Source organism: Lipophrys pholis (assembly GCF_963383615.2).
Source record: "Lipophrys pholis genome assembly, chromosome: 3".
Taxonomy (NCBI): domain Eukaryota; kingdom Metazoa; phylum Chordata; class Actinopteri; order Blenniiformes; family Blenniidae; genus Lipophrys; species Lipophrys pholis.
In genome coordinates, this window is record NC_137627.1 from 23,757,543 (window position 1) to 23,775,055 (window position 17,513).

General features: G+C 44.5%; 1 protein-coding gene across 2 annotated transcripts; it reads right to left on the reverse strand.

Annotated features, from left to right (window-relative positions):
- Nucleotides 1–466: 466 nt before the first annotated feature.
- On the reverse strand, nucleotides 467–15,593 carry LOC308107672 (pannexin-1-like). Of its 2 annotated transcripts, none has more exons than XM_080460138.1 (8): nucleotides 15,327–15,593; nucleotides 10,679–10,917; nucleotides 10,473–10,588; nucleotides 9,978–10,165; nucleotides 5,366–5,644; nucleotides 4,797–4,965; nucleotides 2,711–2,972; nucleotides 467–1,488 (listed from the first exon to the last, which is right to left on the reverse strand). In XM_080460138.1, exons 2-8 carry the CDS (start codon nucleotides 10,857–10,859, stop codon nucleotides 1,400–1,402), a joined length of 1,284 nt encoding a protein of 427 aa, XP_080316264.1. In that variant the 5' UTR covers nucleotides 10,860–10,917; nucleotides 15,327–15,593; the 3' UTR covers nucleotides 467–1,399. The 2 variants fall into 2 exon arrangements, with proteins under 2 accessions (XP_080316264.1, XP_080316263.1); XM_080460137.1 differs by having other exon boundaries at nucleotides 4,797–5,019.
- Nucleotides 15,594–17,513: the final 1,920 nt, after the last annotated feature.

Sequence of the window (17,513 nt, forward strand, 5' to 3'; positions counted from 1 at the left end):
CGTTACATTTTTGTTATGCTTCGAAATTGAGTAAACGCCAGTTCCTTGAAATACTTCATCTACGTGCAGACACCATAAATGCTGCTACTGTGCATGCGCACCACGACTGTAATGAATAGTTCTTCTGCACATGCTCAGTGGCTGGACAATCACAACAATGTTTCCTCCAGAATGTCATGACTCCCAGTCTATATTCTCCTGGACTTGGTAGTTTTATTTTGACAGTCACTGTAATAACAATCCAACTTGGCCGTCTGTCCACTAGAATGTCCGTGTTCTCCTGTTGTTAATGTTCATAGTGTTTTGTTCTCTGCTGCATGTGTGGTTTAATTAAAAAAACAACAGCACCTACTAGTGGCCTAACATGAAAAATACATAAATTTCAGTGTTTTAATTCCCTTCAACCTGCAGGCCTACTGCTAAAACTGTCAACCCGTTCCACATGGAAACACCTCACACATGTTTTTAAACAACGTCAAGCACATTTATTTATTTTAGTGCATACAAAAGTGAACACTCACATCCCAAAACAAACAAACAAACAAATTTTACAAGTTTGTCTGCAGGCTAACAGGATTATGTTTATTATTATTAACACTGAGCTATCAAATGAACAACAGCAGAGCGGTTCATAAAAAAAAACAATCTTATCTAAATGGCAGTGTGACACATACAAAGTAACGCAGACAGCGAGACGGTTTCATCCCTGAGACTCAAACATAAAGCAAAACATTGTTTTTCATTAACCTTTATTTAACCAGGAAAAGTACCAAAACCCATTGAGATGGAGATCTCTTCTACAAGGGTGACCTGGCCAAGAGGTGTTGCGGAAATAAAACTACTAGTGTTATTTATTTCCTGACTTTTTTCTGTGAAGAACCCAGAGAGGGTTATTTAGTTCTGTGTGGCTTTCTGGAAAACTTTTTTTTTTGCATTGAGGCACCCCTGCGATCGTCATACTTGTTCTGTTACAAACTGACCCCGGCCCCCCACCAGAGAAGAGAAAAGTGATGTGGCCCTCACAGGAAAAAGTTTGGGGACCCCTCCCCTGTCTTTTTTTTTTTTTTTTTTCTCTCTTTTTTTATTTTCCGCCCTTGTCCTGTTCGGCAGCTTGGGCCAACAATATGATGTGATTGAGAGCCTTCGGAGTCAGAACAGTTTTTGGTCTTGCAACAGGGAGAGACCTGGAGTCTCCTCCTGTTGCCTTTCCCCTGTCTTAAAGGTTTGCTATAAATAGAGTCAGTTTTCTTTTAGTTTTTGCAGCCTTTGATCAATTGTCTCCGACGTCGTCTTGTGTACAACGTCACCTCCTCCCGTCGTCATTCCCCGCGGTCAATATTGAACCAAGATGAGACCAGAGCGGTTGACGTGTTGGACTGGCGGTCCGGGAGTCAGAGCTTCACATGGCCCTCTGCCGGTGAACCCTGCCGTCCTCGGCGGCTCCGCTCCCCGTCACGTCGCAGCTCGCCGACAACAAGGGCGCCAGCTCTGAACAGACAGAATGGTACGACAAGTCACTGCACCGGTCCAAGTCAATTCCGCGGCCCGGAAACTGAAGCTTGATGCCCCGTGTTAACCTGGAGTGAGTAACTTTCAACAGAATTGAGTCATTACCGTGAAGAACGTCACAAGAGTTAAAGGAATTTATGAGCAAGATTCAAACTCTTGCTCATGTTGGATTATCGTGACGGTGTGTTTACAGTTCGGGTTAGGGTTAGTGTGAAAATAATGTGTTCAAAAAGCCACAGCGCCCCCAGAGTCGTCACCAACACATCACACCTGAGCGCCAATCTCTGCACTGGCTGTCTGCGTGTCAAAGGAGCTTCAATGTATCTTAAATTTACTCGTAGAATATTAAACATCCAGACTTCTAGGTCCTCAGGAGGAGTTTTATTAAGGCCTCCAACCTGTTTTGTGGCCATGTCAAAGCTTCAATTCAAATTGTTTCACACCGGCCTCCATCATATGTGGTACCAATTCGGATATTGTTCTGCATGCGACTGCTTCGTCATTGATGTGTGACTGACGTCACGGATAAGTGCTGGAGGAGGCGGCTCGGCCAAAATGTTAAAAGTTGTGCTCTCGTTTTTCCTCATTCTCCTTCTTCTTTCCCTCGTCATGTCGAGAATTTGTTGATTCGTATTTAACAACCACTTGAAAATGGATCTAAACTGACCATTGTTGCCAGATATGGCGGTATCCCCCAATTGGGGAGCCAATTTCTCTTACCTTTTAACTTTGATTATTTCGTGCATTTGTGTGTTTATGTCGTGTTCTTTATTACACATATAGTGGTTTGATGGTTTTAGCATTATTCCTTACACAGGCTGAGATTTGGGCTGGTTTTTATTGAGGTGTGTGGGGCCCTGCTCTGCGGCCTGAAACAGTCTGGTCTGATGGCGTTCACACGGCAGTGTGATCACGTTAAAAGTGTAACATAAATGATCATGCAAAAAAATCTGATCCCAGCAAAACTCTGAACTGAGCATCAAGACCTGCAGTGTGAATCCTACGCTCCTCACCTGTGGATCGAACTTCCTGCTCACACGCTCACTTCTTTTACATATTACTTATTTTATCACCTTTACCTTAATCGAAATGTCACACAGATAAGATTTACTTTCGGTGTCAGTTTGTCACTGCCGTGGCTGCTGCCAGCTTCCTGGTCGTCTTCTCAATTGTTCGGTGTGAGAACGTTTCTGCCTCTCACCTTTCATCTCGGTCTCCACCGTGCTGTTGCTCTCCCGGCTCGAGTTCGGACGCTTGTGGCCGTTGTTCGCCCTCTCGAGGGCGACGGCTGCATTGCCCGCGTTGATTTTCACGTCGTCCCGTTTCTCCGACGCCGCTGCAGCCGCCGTGGCTTTGGTCCCATCCAGCGTGTCCATCTTCACCAGGCAGAGAGTCTGCAGCAGACCCATGGCATCGAAGTCTTCCCCGGCACACTCGTCCTGTCTCTTCAGCAGCTCCAGCACCTGAAAGACACATCATGTCTGAGTGACGACGCCTTTCGGCTCCACGCCGTTACACAGCAGAGTTGTCATGCGGCGTGTTCAGAGAAAAACCCAACAATCTGACAGACACCGTGAGGACAAGCCACATCTTAACAGGAAGACCCGGAGGAGGCGGCTTTCTGGAAGAACACACTCACCGTCCAGACTTTACATTAACTGCAACGTAAAGACTTGAATAAAATAAGGAGCTTTAGTCAGTTTGACAGCAGAAAGTTAAGACCAGGGTTAGCGAGTCATGTGCTTCACCTTCAGTCCACCACCAGATGTCACTGTTCTTCCTAAATGTGACACCGAGCAACAACATCATCACGCAAACAGGATCAAGGCGTTTCTCCTCTTCTTCTGTACTTCCATCCTCTTAAAGCCATCTTCCAGTCTCAGCCTACATTGGTTGCTTTCTACCCATTTCCGTGAACTTTTCATTTCAATAGCAATACTTAATTAATCCCAAAAGGAAACTCTTTTTATTCCTGCTAACATGTCCAATGACTGCTGTGCAGTGGTTAGCACTCTCGGCTCACAGCTAGAAGGTCGTGGGTTCAAATCCAGCCTTGGCCCTTTCTATGTGGAGTTTGTATGTTCTGTGTGCACGTGGCTTTCCTCCAGGTGCGCTATAATGTCAATTTGCCTTAACGTGTAGCCGTTTGGAGATTTCATGTACTTAGATTCTCATTTTTATGTCTCCCATTGCAACACGCCTTAAATGAGTACCTGGAATGGTATCCATGCTTACTTTCTAAAGCCCTGCAGTGAATACTAGGAAAAGGATCTTTAAAATACAACCAGTTTCATTTTGTTTAACATATGGAGGATCACAGCTCCACATTAAAGGCGACCAATGTCCCGCCAGCAGACTCAGGCCCAGTTTGCACAGCAACATTTTCAGGTGTTTTGAGGGTCCATTTACACTTCGACGGCGCTCGGAGTCACTGAAAACACATCTTTTTGAAAATGCCCCGACTCCATCTCATTGGAAAATTGCAACTTTTTGAAAACGCTGCAACTGCACATGCGCACAACGGCCATAGTAACTACTACTACTTGTTGTGCTCATGATCAGTAGCTGGACAATCAGAACAATGTTTCCTCCATGGTGTCATGACTCCCAGTCCATATTCTCCTGGCACTTGGTAGTTTTATTTTGACAGTCACCGTAATAACAATCCAACTAGAATGTCAGTGTTCTACTATTGTTAATGTTTAGAAAATGATTGTTCTCTGCTGCATGTGTGTGTGTGGTTTCATTTCAAAAACAACCAACTAGTGGCCCAACATGAAAATTACATCGTTTTTAGTGTTTCGGCTGTTTCCGTGTAACCATAGATCGTTTTCAAAATGTTGCCGTGCAAATGCGAAACTTTTCTAAAACAAAAGCGTTTTCACTTTGCTGTGTAAACGGGCCTAAAAGATCTAGGTTCCCGTTTCTATAGGTCTTTGTCCAGTGGGACACTTTAGTAGAAACAATGTTTTTATCAATCAAGTGTCTTTCTGAAACCACTCGAAAGCAGCGTCATTTTTCCAAAAACTAAGAAAAGAAACTCCCAGTAGATGCTCCAGAGATGAAGTGACACACACACACACACACACACACACACACACACACACACACACACACACACACACACACACACACACACACACACACACACACACACACACACACACACACACACACACACACACACACACACACACACACACACACACACACACACACACACACACACACACACACACACACACACACACACACACACACACACACACACACACACACACACACACCTTGATGTATTTGTAGGATTTCAGGTCGCTCATGTTTTCCTCTAGAAAGAGCAGATACAGGGATTGATCGTTGCAGTTTCCCCCGGGGTTGGGAAGGACGCTCACGGTGGGCAGCAATTGGTAGGTTTCCAGGAAGCGGCCGTGGCCTCGGGAGAGGAGCGGGCGGAAGCTGGCGAAGATCACCACGGGAATCAGTCCAACGAACAAGATGAGGTTGACGAAGCTGTCAAGAGTTTAACATGTAGAGGAGGAAGCGATGCAGGTAAGCGTGTGAGTCCGTGACTCAGAATGTAACAACAAAAAATTTAATAATATGAGCGGGTGACTCAGTTACTGTAACTGAGGCTGTTTACACGACAGCGTTTTGAAAAAAATGTAGTTTTCATGTTGGGCCACCAACAGAGCAGAGTCATTTTAATTTTCAGTAACGCACAGAAAACCATCCGAGTTATTTCACTTGACCATCAAACATCCACTGAAAGTCCTGGGATCGTTTTGGAGTGTAATAAGTACGTTATGCTGAACGCAGCTGGAGTGGCTTTTCTGCCACTGCGGTGAAGGGATCCTACCTGAGCAGGGAGAAGACTCCCACAGCGATGAGCTTACACTGCACATACTCGGGGACGGTGGGGTCCGACTCCAGCAGGTCGACGCGCAGCGAGCAGGGGAACTGGTCGTGCACGGAGGCCATGTTGAGGTAGTAGCCCAGGTAGAGGCAGGCGCACAGCAGCGTCACCAGAGTCAGGCCGCGGCACAGCATGTAGTACACCAGTAGCGTCCGCGAGAAGCGCTTGGTGGTCAGAAACTTCTCCACCAGCGGGTAGTTGAAGCAGCCCTCAGTGGGGTCGCTGGGCGGAGGAAAGGTGGTCAGGTGAAGAGACGGCTTTAAAGCTACAGGCCATATATGTGAGAATATGCACAAGGAAAACAAGTATCAGGATATTCATTACAGACATTCAACTTTCACTTTGCAATCCAACTGTATTTGCACTAAAACTAAAGGAAGCCTTTGGATTTATTACTATTCAGGCGGCTTATTCTGATGTTGTCATTCTGTTGAGTTTTACTCCACTTGCATGTGGCCCCTGAACTAAAATGAGCTTGACCCCTCCAACTGCAACTTCCTGGTAAAATTTACTTTCCATTGTTTTTTGCTGCTCATGTGGGATTTTTAAAAACGTTTTAATGTAATGTACTAGGTCAAGGTTTAAGGTTACTTTATGAGTACCTGTGGGTAAACTCGTTTTACAGGTTTTGTGATTGCTTGGCACGTCATAACAAATAAAGACACACAATAATAATAATAATAATAACAATGGTCGAGCAAGGCAAGACAGACAAGACAAGAGCTCAATGTTCCGATGAATAATTAAGATAAGATCAAAATAGATGAAGAAAAACCACAATAAAAGAAATCGCAATAAAACCTTACAGAGGTAAAAAGCAGTCACTAATATAAACCAGAATAAGAACATCCAATGAAGAGCCACGATAATAAATAAAGCTAAAAATGGATAAAGACAATAAGTACAATGAAGTGCAATGTCACGGAGTCTTATTCAGTTCAGTGATGGCGACAGGAACTGTTCTTAAAGCGCTGCACCGTGGGACCTGGAACCTTCGTCCAGAGGGGAGGAGCTCAAATTCGCCTCGTAAAGGATGGGAGTCACTGTTGAGGATGCTGACGCCATCCTCTGTACCTGTTTACTAAACAGGGAGGCTGGAAAAGACTGAGACTCACCAATAAGTGGACTGGACCGTTTTACTATTTGGTTCTGTGAGTTTGATCTCTTTTAAAGAGGTCTGACCGAACCAGGCCACCAAGCAAAACGATAAAACAGACTCCATAAAAGACCAATAACAAAGTCTCAGGATTGTTCTGTCAATGTGGAAAAAGGCAAGTTTCCTGAGGCAGTGGAGGCGCTGACGGCCATTTTTACACACCGACTTGCAAATTTCCTCAAAGCTGAGTTCATCATCAATAATGGTCCCAGGGGATTTATATGATTACACTTGCTCTATTTTCTGGCCTTTAATTAAAGTGACTGTGCCCCCGTCTTGTTGCCTTCTAAAATCAATGACCATATCTTTCGTTTTTGATATGTTCAGTTGAAGGTGGGACTCATCACACTGCTGTACAAACTCATTCATGACTGGGCCGTGACTGGTTTCGTCCTCTCTGAGGAGGCTGACAATAACAGAGTCGTCTGCATACTTGATTATAGTTCTGTTGTCATCTCTGCTCCGACACGTTTGTGTAAAGGATAAATAAAAGGGGCGAAAACACACACCCTTGTGGAGAACCCGTGGAGGAGAACACTGGGTCAGACAGAACCCCATTTATTCTCACTCGTTTTGATCTTTCAGTTAAAAAGTCTCAAATCCAGCCCACCAAGTTATTGCAGATTTCAAACTGCTCTCAAAGTCTTTTGGTTAAAATGTGGGGCTGGGTTGCATTAAAAGCAGAGGAACAGTCAATAAATAAAAGTCTAGCAGACGTCCCTTTAAAAATCATGTGTAGTAGAGTTAGAGTAGCGTCCTCCACTCCTCTGTTTGGCCTGTATGCAAACTGCATTGGCTCCAGCTTGTGTTCAGTTTCCCTCAGAATCACATTCCTCACAAGTTTTTCCAAAGACCTTCATTATTTCTGAGGTGAGGGCAACTGGCCTGAAGTCATTCAGAGTTTTAGGACGGCTGGATTTAGGGACAGAGATCACGACAGCATCCTTCCAGAGAAAGGTCCGTGCTGTGTTTCCAAAGACTTGTTAAAAATGACCTGAAATACAGGACTGAGTTCATTAGCACATGATTTAATAAGGGGACCACTAATATCATCAGGACCCTAGCTTTAGTTCATGTTCACTGTGCCAAAGGCCTTTCTGACGTCGCAAAGATCAACGTTAAAGTGCTCAGTGTCCTTCAGTCCCCTTTTCATGTTCGAAATGTCCCAACTAAAATCAGAGGAATTAAAACGGCCATAAAAACCATTAAGAGCATTTCAAATATATTTTTTTCTGAATTAAAATCATTTGAGATGGTCTGGCTACTGCTCTGGGTATTATGAAGCCCTGCAACGGTTTTCATGCATGACCAGGCAGAACCAAGATAGTTTGAGGCCACTTTACTTTGCAGGAGGTTCTTGTAGCTCTGTTTTGCCTTTAGAACCTCAATTTTTAGGTCTTTGGTGGCTGACTGAAGGTCAGAGACAGCCCCTTCTTTGAAAGCCTGTTTATTTTATTTAGACACGATTTGACACTTTTTGTGACCCATGGTTTGTTATTAGGGGACACTTTAACACATTTCCATGGTATAATCATGTCTTTACAGAAAGTCACGTGAGAGCTTGTCACATCCACCAGAGCGTCCAGAGCGTCTCCACAGGACTGGGTGAAAACGTCCCAGTCTGGACAATAAAAAGACTCCTGCAGGGAGAGCACAGAGTCATTTCAAAGTTCTTGGTCCTCGTCTTCTCCCTCTTTAGAAGAGTCTGGTAGATGGGCAGGAGGTGCATGCAGTTATGGTCAGCGGATCCCAAAGGAGGAAGAGGGAGGGATTTGTAGCCGTTTTTCACTGAACCATAACAAAGATCTCGCATTCTGTCCCGTTTGGTAGGACAGGACACGTATTGATACAAGTTTTTCAGGGTTGATTTAAGGCAGACATGGTTAAAAATCACCCATAATAAAGTTTGGGGCATCGGGGGAGAGCGACTGCAGCCTCTGCACTGCCTCTGCGAAGGTGCTGCAGGCGAAGGCGGCGTGAGCCCGCGGGTGAATACATACAGTGGTAATAAAAAGTTGGGGGAACTCACGGGGGAGGTAAAACAGGCGCAGTGACAATGTTAAAAGTTCCACATCTGGGGTGCAGATGCGCTCTCTGACCGTCACAGCGCTGCAGTAACGTTTGTTTGCGAACAAACACCTCCCCCTCCGTGTGTTTTCCCTGTTACCGCCGAGTCCCGGTCCAAACTCAGTGGAGCTCCACATCCGTGGACTGACAGGTCGGCGTCCAGGTCCTGCTCTGTCAGCCACGTCTCAGTGAAGGCCTCTACACAGCAGTCCCTGAAGTCCTTCTGGAGCCTCACGTTTCCCTGGAGTTCGTCCAACTTGTCCCTCAGGGACTGAACATTTCCCAGGATAACGGAGGGCAGGGGAGTCCGGCTGAGCTGCTGTCTCCTCAGGCGCAGTTTGACTCCTCCGCCTCTCCCTCTTTTCTTGTTCTGCTCACTCGTCCTGTTAAATTCTCTCCGTATCGGATCTGGTAGCTGTGGGGTGACGTCTTTAACCCCATATGCAAAGTTCAGCTGGAGCAGCTCCTCTCGCGAGTAACCAAGCCTCGGCTGGCTGACAGCCCCACTCGCCTCGTAGGTGGTAACAAGCCAGCACAAAAGTCCAATCACGGCGAAATTAAAGTAATCCATGGTGTTCTCTTCAGTTAGTGGAACCGAGAGCACTTGAAAACTGTCGCTCGACCAAGAAGTAAAACATAGGAAATTATAAAAAGAAAATAAATTTAAGACCAACAGGACGCCAAGCTCTCACTCACTGCCGGTCGCTGCGTGCGCATGCGCTACATTTTATAAAAGCAAAACAAAATTGAATAAAACATTATGGTCTGTGGAACAGTTTAGTTCAGGGGCCACATGCAGCATCTTGAGGGTGCCGGACCGGTAAACTAGCGCCCTAATAAAGTTTAAATTGAACCTTTTCACAAAATCCAAACAATTACTACTTAAAATGACTCTAATCTAAACAGAAAATCAATTTCAATGAAACCTTCTGGTGACAAATACAGTAAAATGAGACTGACGCTCGTTGGCTCTCTTTCACAGCAGCGTCACTGATATATCGCTACTGAGGTGTCGCTGCTCTTAAGAAATGTTAAAAATAAAATAAATGTTTTCTTAGAATTTTCTTGGTCTTTTGGCCAGACTGGAGCCTCTTGTGAGCTGATTTTGGCCCACAGACCTTTTGTTTGACACCCATGAAGGTGATACTGTATTTTCCAACAGTAATCATAAGTTATTAACAGTTACAGAACACATGTGATGTAGCGCTCAGCAGGACGGGCCGGGATGATGAAAGCTTTTTAAAGCTGTCCAGTAGTAATCTCACATTTTGTTCTGTTACTTTGATCACTCGTGCACATTCCAAGTGCAGACGTTGACTTCCTGTTCTTTACCTGTCAGGGGTCAGCAGGCCCGCCGTGGCCATCCGTTTGGCCAGAGTGACGGCCCGGTTGTAGGACCGGTCCAACTCCTCCATGATGAAGGCCAGGTCAGAGTGCAGGAGAGGGGCTGCCAGAAACCTCCAGAACAAGGCCGGAGTGTACATGAGCACGGCCACCAGGAGCAGGATGTAGGGAAAGAACTGCAGGGGACCAACGCACCACAAATCCAAAACAAACACAACAGAGAGGAAACGATTAACACCATGTATATCAGGTTAAAGCTCGGACATCTAGACCACACCCAGGTACCATGAGACAAAAGAACTGAGCTTCATCCTGCTTCCATCCATCCATCACATGATCACAGTTTATTGTAGTCATAGAGAAGTGTGACAAAACTGGTTTTAAATGAGCAAAATCACTTTCTAACTGTATCCGTGTGTGTGTGTGTGTGTGTGTGTGTGTGTGTGTGTGTGTGTGTGTGTGTGTGTGTGTGTGTGTGTGTACCTTGTGCAGCCACAGAGGTAGGGTGTGTGTGTGCAAGGCCGCCCAGCAGAAAGAATCCACATACGCCGCTTGCCTCCATGAGAAGTTTGAGGGAGCGAAGCAGCTGATCTGACTTCCTGCGAGACGGAGCGGCACAAGCTTTCCTCAGTTTCAGTGACACCCCCGTCATCTCTCCTCCCCTCCGGGAGCTCCACCGCCACACTCACCGACGGAGACTTCCTGAGCGAAGGCCAGTGAGATGAAGAGGAGCGGCAGGCCCACCGCCACGCACGTCACCATCTTGTCCACAGCCAGCTCTGTTCGCACGCTGCGGTACCGGGCCTGGTTGGGATCCTTCAGCAGGAAGTCGCTGAAGACGTACTCTGTTGCCACGTGGGCGATGGCCATCTCTGCACTCTGCTCTTCACCTGCAGGCAAAGCAGGACTGCTTCTTCTTTTTCACTTCCTGTCAGGGAGATTCCATTTGAAATGCAAAGCAGGCGTCTCTCCACATCAATTTGCTCGTGTTAGTCGAAGAACTACACAGTTCCTGCTGCCTCCAACCGGCGTACAACATTGTTAAGGACAATTCTCACCCTGGACACGCTCCATATGAACTGCTGGCGTATCGAGCGTTAAAAGAAAGGACAACCAGATTCAACAAGTTTCTACCCAACAGCAATCACCACACTCAACACAGAAAAACATATTTGATGTGCAACATGTGTAATATAAGGGACCAGCGCAATGACTGAATGTTTTTTCTCCTACTTTGTTTGATGTACAAATTGGATGACACTTTAAATTTAATCTTACTTGTTACAGTAACAACAAGAGCAATCAGACATTTCTGATTCGTCCGCCAAAGGTTGAAAAACCGTGAAACAGCAGAACAGTATTGTTTACAAACGTTTTGGAATTAGCAAGAAAATGCATCTTCCCGATGGTTATTTTGCATCCTGGTCGTGATGATGCATGATGATCCAGAATCTATCTGGGTCCAAATCTGGATTTTGATCCACTTATAAAATATGGGGGAGTCTTTCATGGCCTAACATCTGTCTGGGGTGAACATTTGGTGAAGACCCGTCATGTACTTTTGCCATAATACTTAGAAGCCTCATTAATTAAATCCTGATCCAGAATCCGGATCCGGATCACCTCCAAATTTTAATGGAACCCTCCATGGCATAACATCTATCTGTGATTAAAAAAAATTCGACAAAATCCGTGCGGTAGTTTGGATGTAATCTTGCTAACAGACGTACAGATAAATATACGTCGATGAGGATATTACTTCCTTGGCAGATGTAGTAAAGATATTCTATTCTAACAAAACACTGAAATGAAGAAGAGAATCAATCACTCCTCAACTAACCGTGTTTCATCTCATAGCATCACATTGAACTGAAGTCATTTTAATGACAGCAGATTTTAGTAGTTTGTCTCTTTTTGGTTTACCAACGGTCACATCAGAGACTTCATGCACCGTCATCATTCCAACAAAATTCCTTAACCCACCAACCACCTTATACAGAACAAATTATTCATGCGACAACTCAAGCAACTTCTATGCCTTCATGCAACACAGCTGGAAAAACTTGTGATTCTTCTCGTCATATCTGCAACTGCTTTTCATGTAAGGCGACAGCGAGTTTGGCAGAACCGTCTGTGGGATGTGGTCAAACAGGAGAACAGCCACGGCGCCATGTTTCCAACATGCGACACAAACAAGTGCACAACCGAACCTCGCCGCTGAGGGTGTCAAGACGAGCTTTGAGAAGCTTTCCAAACACAGATGCTGGAAATACGTGACACACTGGAGGAGCTTGTCCAACGTCTCAGATTTATGATTTTTCCTAAACATCAGGTTAATTTTGTCTCATGACTTCATCTCAGTTTGGCTCATTTCAGCTGGAGTTGAAGCCGCCAGGGTATTTTATCATCTCTCTGTATCCATTCGAATCCAGATTGATAGCTTTGATGATTTATGTCTTCTCATTATTGATTGTGTCTTGTCGTAAATACATGTTGTTAATGAGGTATTTGATTGTATAAATATTTTATTCATCCCTACAAAGACGGAGAAATATTGACATCAAAGTGCTGCACATTAGTTCTGGTGGCACAGTGGTGTAGTGGTTAGCACTGCTGCCCCAGGTTTAAATCCGTTTGGGCCTTTCATGTTCTCCCTGTTGTTGGGGTTTATGGTTGGTTATTCGCATATAATTACTGTAAGTTATAGATTACTAAAAGTAATAAATCACTGGAAGTAATTTATGAAAAATTTAAATTATTAATGGAAGTAAACGGTCATTTACTCATTAACAACTCCTAAAGTAATTGGATAATTACTTTAAAAACAAAAAAAATGAAAAATTATCAAAAATAATGTTTAATAAAAAAATTTATTAATTTGCATAAATTTCTTATTTATGTATTAATAATAAATCGGGGCACCACCAGATAAACTGGAAATAGCTAATACCAAAATATCAGTCTCGTTTGTAAAAAGTTTATTTAAGTTAGTGAATATTTTTGCATAAAATATAACAATCTTAAATAGATTGGAAGGTGTGAGATCCGAGCACAGACTGTTACAAACCAGTGAATTGTCAACAATAAATATACAATAATCACCAAGAAGCGTACAATTCAGCTAACAGGCGTTTATTAATAGAAATGTATTAATTCATAAATAATTCGGAAATCATCTCATAAATCAACACATTCAAATAGCAAACGACATCTAACACGGAGATCTAATCTATTAAACAGCAAACACTATGTACAAAGTGTGTGTGTGTGGGTGTGCGTGCGTGCGTGCGTGACGAGGGGGTGTGATGACTCGCTCTTTCTGGGGACGCGGCGGTTGCTTAGCGGCCAGATAAACAAGACGTCCGTCGAGCGCGCGTGCGCGAGGGCGGTCTCGGAGCGAGTTAGTCTACCGAGGGCGTAACGAACGGGCGGTTCCGTTGGCCCGGATCTGATCACCAGAGTCCTAAGGGGAGGTCGGGTCCTGCAGTTAGAACTCCTGTGATCAAAACAGATCTGCTCTGCAGCAGCTGACATGCAGTAGTGTGTGACCTTATCTCGATCTGATAAGGGGGGTGCTGCGATTAGTGAAAGCGGGGGAGAGATGAGAGAGGATGAAGACAAGAGAAAGACAGAGAATTCTGCGCGGCTCGGTTCTGAACCCTGGTTCCTCCACACAGAGCTCCCAGTGGGCCTGGAGCTCACTTGGACCTCTGGTTCTGAGGTGGAAAACCAGAGTTCTGGACTTGGTTGGTGCGCGTGAACGCGCCTACACAAACATATGAGATACTGCGGCCTTCTGAGCGGCACAAGGAAACATATTGCATTTTCAACAGAACCTCATTCTAACTATTCTCTGCCCAGACAAAAGCGCTCACCCTCCGGTTCTTTGGTTCTGGACAGCACCGTCCGTGGTGCTGTTGGTTCTGGGAGGCGGTGGTAACTGGTTGTTACCGGGTCTTAATTTCAGCGTCCTGAAATTCAGAGGCCTGGCTCCAGCTGCAGGAGTGCAACTGAGAGGATGATCTTGGGAGGAGACGACACTGGCTCTGGTCTCCAGAATCTCCCAAAAACAGGAAAAATAGCGGAAAACAGAAGATGTAGTCCAAACTGGGTCCTGCTCGTCCAGCGGGCTGGCATTGGTTCTGTCTCTTTGTTTCTGCTTGGTGCTCTCTTTACCATCCTGAGGCAAGCAGAGACATGTGTCTCCGCCGATGGTCAGTTGAGAATAGTTGAGAGCTTTGATATAACGTGACTGTCACCAACTTGGGCCTGGACCCCTGTGGTCATTCAAGCGTCCTCATTGGCCACTTCCGGGGTCTGGCTCGCTCCCCTGCTGTTTTATGGCCTATCCATTGTTTTGGTGTTTTCCTTCGGGGGAAAAACCTCTGGAGGAGTCCATGGAATCTACAGCCCCCAACACTGTGCACTCGGATGTTAATTGGCGACTGTACATGGGAGAGTGGTCGTCTTTCAATGGGAAGGCTGCAGGTTCAACGTCCACATGTCCAAGTGTCCTTGAGCAAGCCTTTAAACAGCAAACCTCCCACTGGATGGACTGAGCGCCTTACATGGCAGCGTTGGTTCGGGGCAGCGGGTCAGAGGCTCGAGAAACGGACTTGGAATCGGAAGTTTGCCGGTTAGAATAGAAATACTTCATTAATCCCAGAGGGAAACTCTTGATTGAGCCCCACAGCAGACGGGTCACCAATTCTTGTGTTGGATGTGTTTGCATGGCAGCCTCACTGTCAGACCCACGCATGTTTGAAATGTGTTTTTAATGAAGTGTGCTCTGTGGGTTCAGCTGTTTGAGTCTGATCTTGCTGATCTTTCAATAAACATGCGGGACTGGACTTGTTGCAGTCTGAAAAACCTGCCAAAGCAGAGTGAGCCCAGCAGCTGCATTCTGCAGACAGGGAGATGTTTACAACGAACAGGAGCAGAAAAGTCACAGTGATTCATCAGTTAGTCTGACTGCTTTGGTTAAAGTGGGAAAACATTTAACCCGATTTATAAAAACCAGGACAGAAAACAACTCGTGACTGTCCTCCCTCAACATCACACTCCTCTGTTTAACCACAGCTACTTTTATATTCACATGATGGTTGTTGTTTTTTTTTTTTTTTAACGCCATGTTATATTTTTCCCGGTTTAAATTAAATTTATATCAAATATATGAATGATTAATTATTGATCTAGTCCACTCATGAAAAAGCAGCGCCATGTAAGATTGTTTAATCGCGTGTGTAACGTTCAGAGTTGTTAAAGAAAGGAAAGTGTTGGTTGATTAATAACGAAAGCATTAGTGATCACTGTGGTAAAAGGTTAGAATAAACTCACGTGAGGACGCTTTAAGGAGTCATGGTGGAGGATCAATACATCGATCCGATCAATACATCGATCCGCTGGAGAAGTGAAGGAGTCTCCGGTCTGCAGCTGCTGGAAAACGAGGTTCACACAAGCTTCAGAGATGCGACAATAAACAAGCTTTTGGCGGCTCGCACGGACTCAACGGGGTGGGGGGGACAATAAACAAGTTTTTAGTGGATCTTCTTCCTGTCACACACAAACTTCTTCCGCCATTCTTACACTGATGAGGTGTTCAGGGACGGCTCCGACTTTCTGACTCTCGTGGTGCGTTCAGGGACAGCTCGAAAATGTCATAGTTATTTATGGCAAGCAGATTGTTTTTTTTGTTTTTTTAAACCATTAGTATAAGTAGTAGTATTAGTAATAGTAGCAGCACCAGTAATAGCATTAGTAGTAGTGACACGGACCGTGGCGATCCCAGAAGCAGACTCACACAAATGTTCAAACTTTAAAAGAGGTAATTAAAGTTCAGATCAGGGAAAAGGTGCATGGAGTTTGCATGTTCTCCCCATGTGTGCGTGGGTTTCCCCCAGGTAGTCCGGCTATTGTACAGGGAAGATGGTTATGATACACACTGGGTAGGGGAAGACACAGGTGAAACACAATGATCGCAATTAGACACACAGTGGTCGGAGAAAACAAGCAGGACAAGTGGGCAACGACAGACAGAGGAGGGTCCATTATTGGTTTCCAGAGAGCCAAGAGCACTGGTGCAGTCAACTAGTGGATCTGGATCGCTTAAAACAACAATCTCTGCTTCAGTTTCACTAAGACAAAGAAAATGTATATCCAACCATGATTTTAGATCCTCGGGGCAGTTGAGTGATGGCTGCGATGAACCTGCGCTTTTGGGTCTAATTGGTCAGGATATCTGGACATCATCTGCAAAAACAGTGCACAAAAAAAATAGTTGTGGGCCTAAAATAGACCCCTGGGGATCCCACAGGAGGGTCTTTGAGCCAGGGCGATGGGACAAGGTAAAGTGAACTCCCACCTTGCCTGTCGATAATTCAGGCTGACGTTATCAGGAGCCATGTATCGGATTTTGTTGTTATTGAGTTATTAATAGACTCTTGCAACCACTTAATGACCCAGGGTCTTACAAAAATCACTATAATTTAATTGAATCAATGTTTGCAATCAGGGTTTCTCAACCAGAGATAGAAAGACCTTTGAGGACTCAAAATATAGATTCAAATGTCTCTCAAATATTTACCGGAAGCTCTTTTCTGATGATTATTAACCAGCTGGCATGTTGAAACTCTCCTCCCATAAAATAAATTATCCAATCGGTTTACAGTAATACTGCTGTTCATATATTCACTCTAAGTACGCGCACACAAACACACAAACACACATACACACATTCACACACACACACACACACTCACACACACACACACACACACACACACACACACACACACACACACACACACACACACACACACACACACACACACACACACACAATAAAATGTGTTTCTTCTGTTGTTACAAGCGTTGGCAATAAATCTGGCTCTGATAAATGTAAATGTATGTGAACCTAATAAATATGAATAATAGATGTGGCTGTGTGGTGGACAATAAGTCTCTGGATCCACGCTTTGTTTGCAGATTGTTTGTTCTGAAAAGGTCTGATGAGGGGAAAAAACCCACATAAACCCATTTTGAAGTGTTGTTGGATTCTGGGTTTTCTCCGTCAGCTCTCAGTGATCCTCCCAAACTTCAGTCATCAAGTCACAACTCAGAGTACGCACACACCGGAAGCGCATGAAGAAAATAAAACCCGGAAACTGTAAGAAAACGGAATATTTTCCTCATATTTCAGACACAAAGTGTTTGTAAGTTCAACAAAAATCAGACTACATTTTGAGCACAAAATGGGTATTGGATAAATGATAAGGTGTTAAAATATAAAATTGTACACATGATTTCTCCAGACATTGTCTTGATTTTTACAATAGAATATAAATAATTTATCCCAGGGGGGAAATCTTTAGATTTTTAATTATTGTCTATGGTCTTTCTTCTTTTCTTTACATTTTAGTCCCAACATGTTGATTTTACAGATAAAACCGTCTTGATATCAATAAGAAGAGTGGAAATAAAAGCACTTACATTAGTTGATGTGTTAAAATCCCGCAATGAACTGAT

Coding starts and splice junctions, on each gene's coding strand:
- LOC308107672 (XM_080460137.1), bottom strand. CDS start 10,859: ATGGCCATCGCCCACGTGGCAACAGAGTACGTCTTCAGCGACTTCCTG. Junction 10,589..10,678: donor CGCTCAGGAAGTCTCCGTCG/GTGAGTGTGGCG, acceptor TCCGTCTCGCAG/GAAGTCAGATCAGCTGCTTC. Junction 5,645..9,977: donor GGCCTGCTGACCCCTGACAG/GTAAAGAACAGG, acceptor TCCTCCGCCCAG/CGACCCCACTGAGGGCTGCT.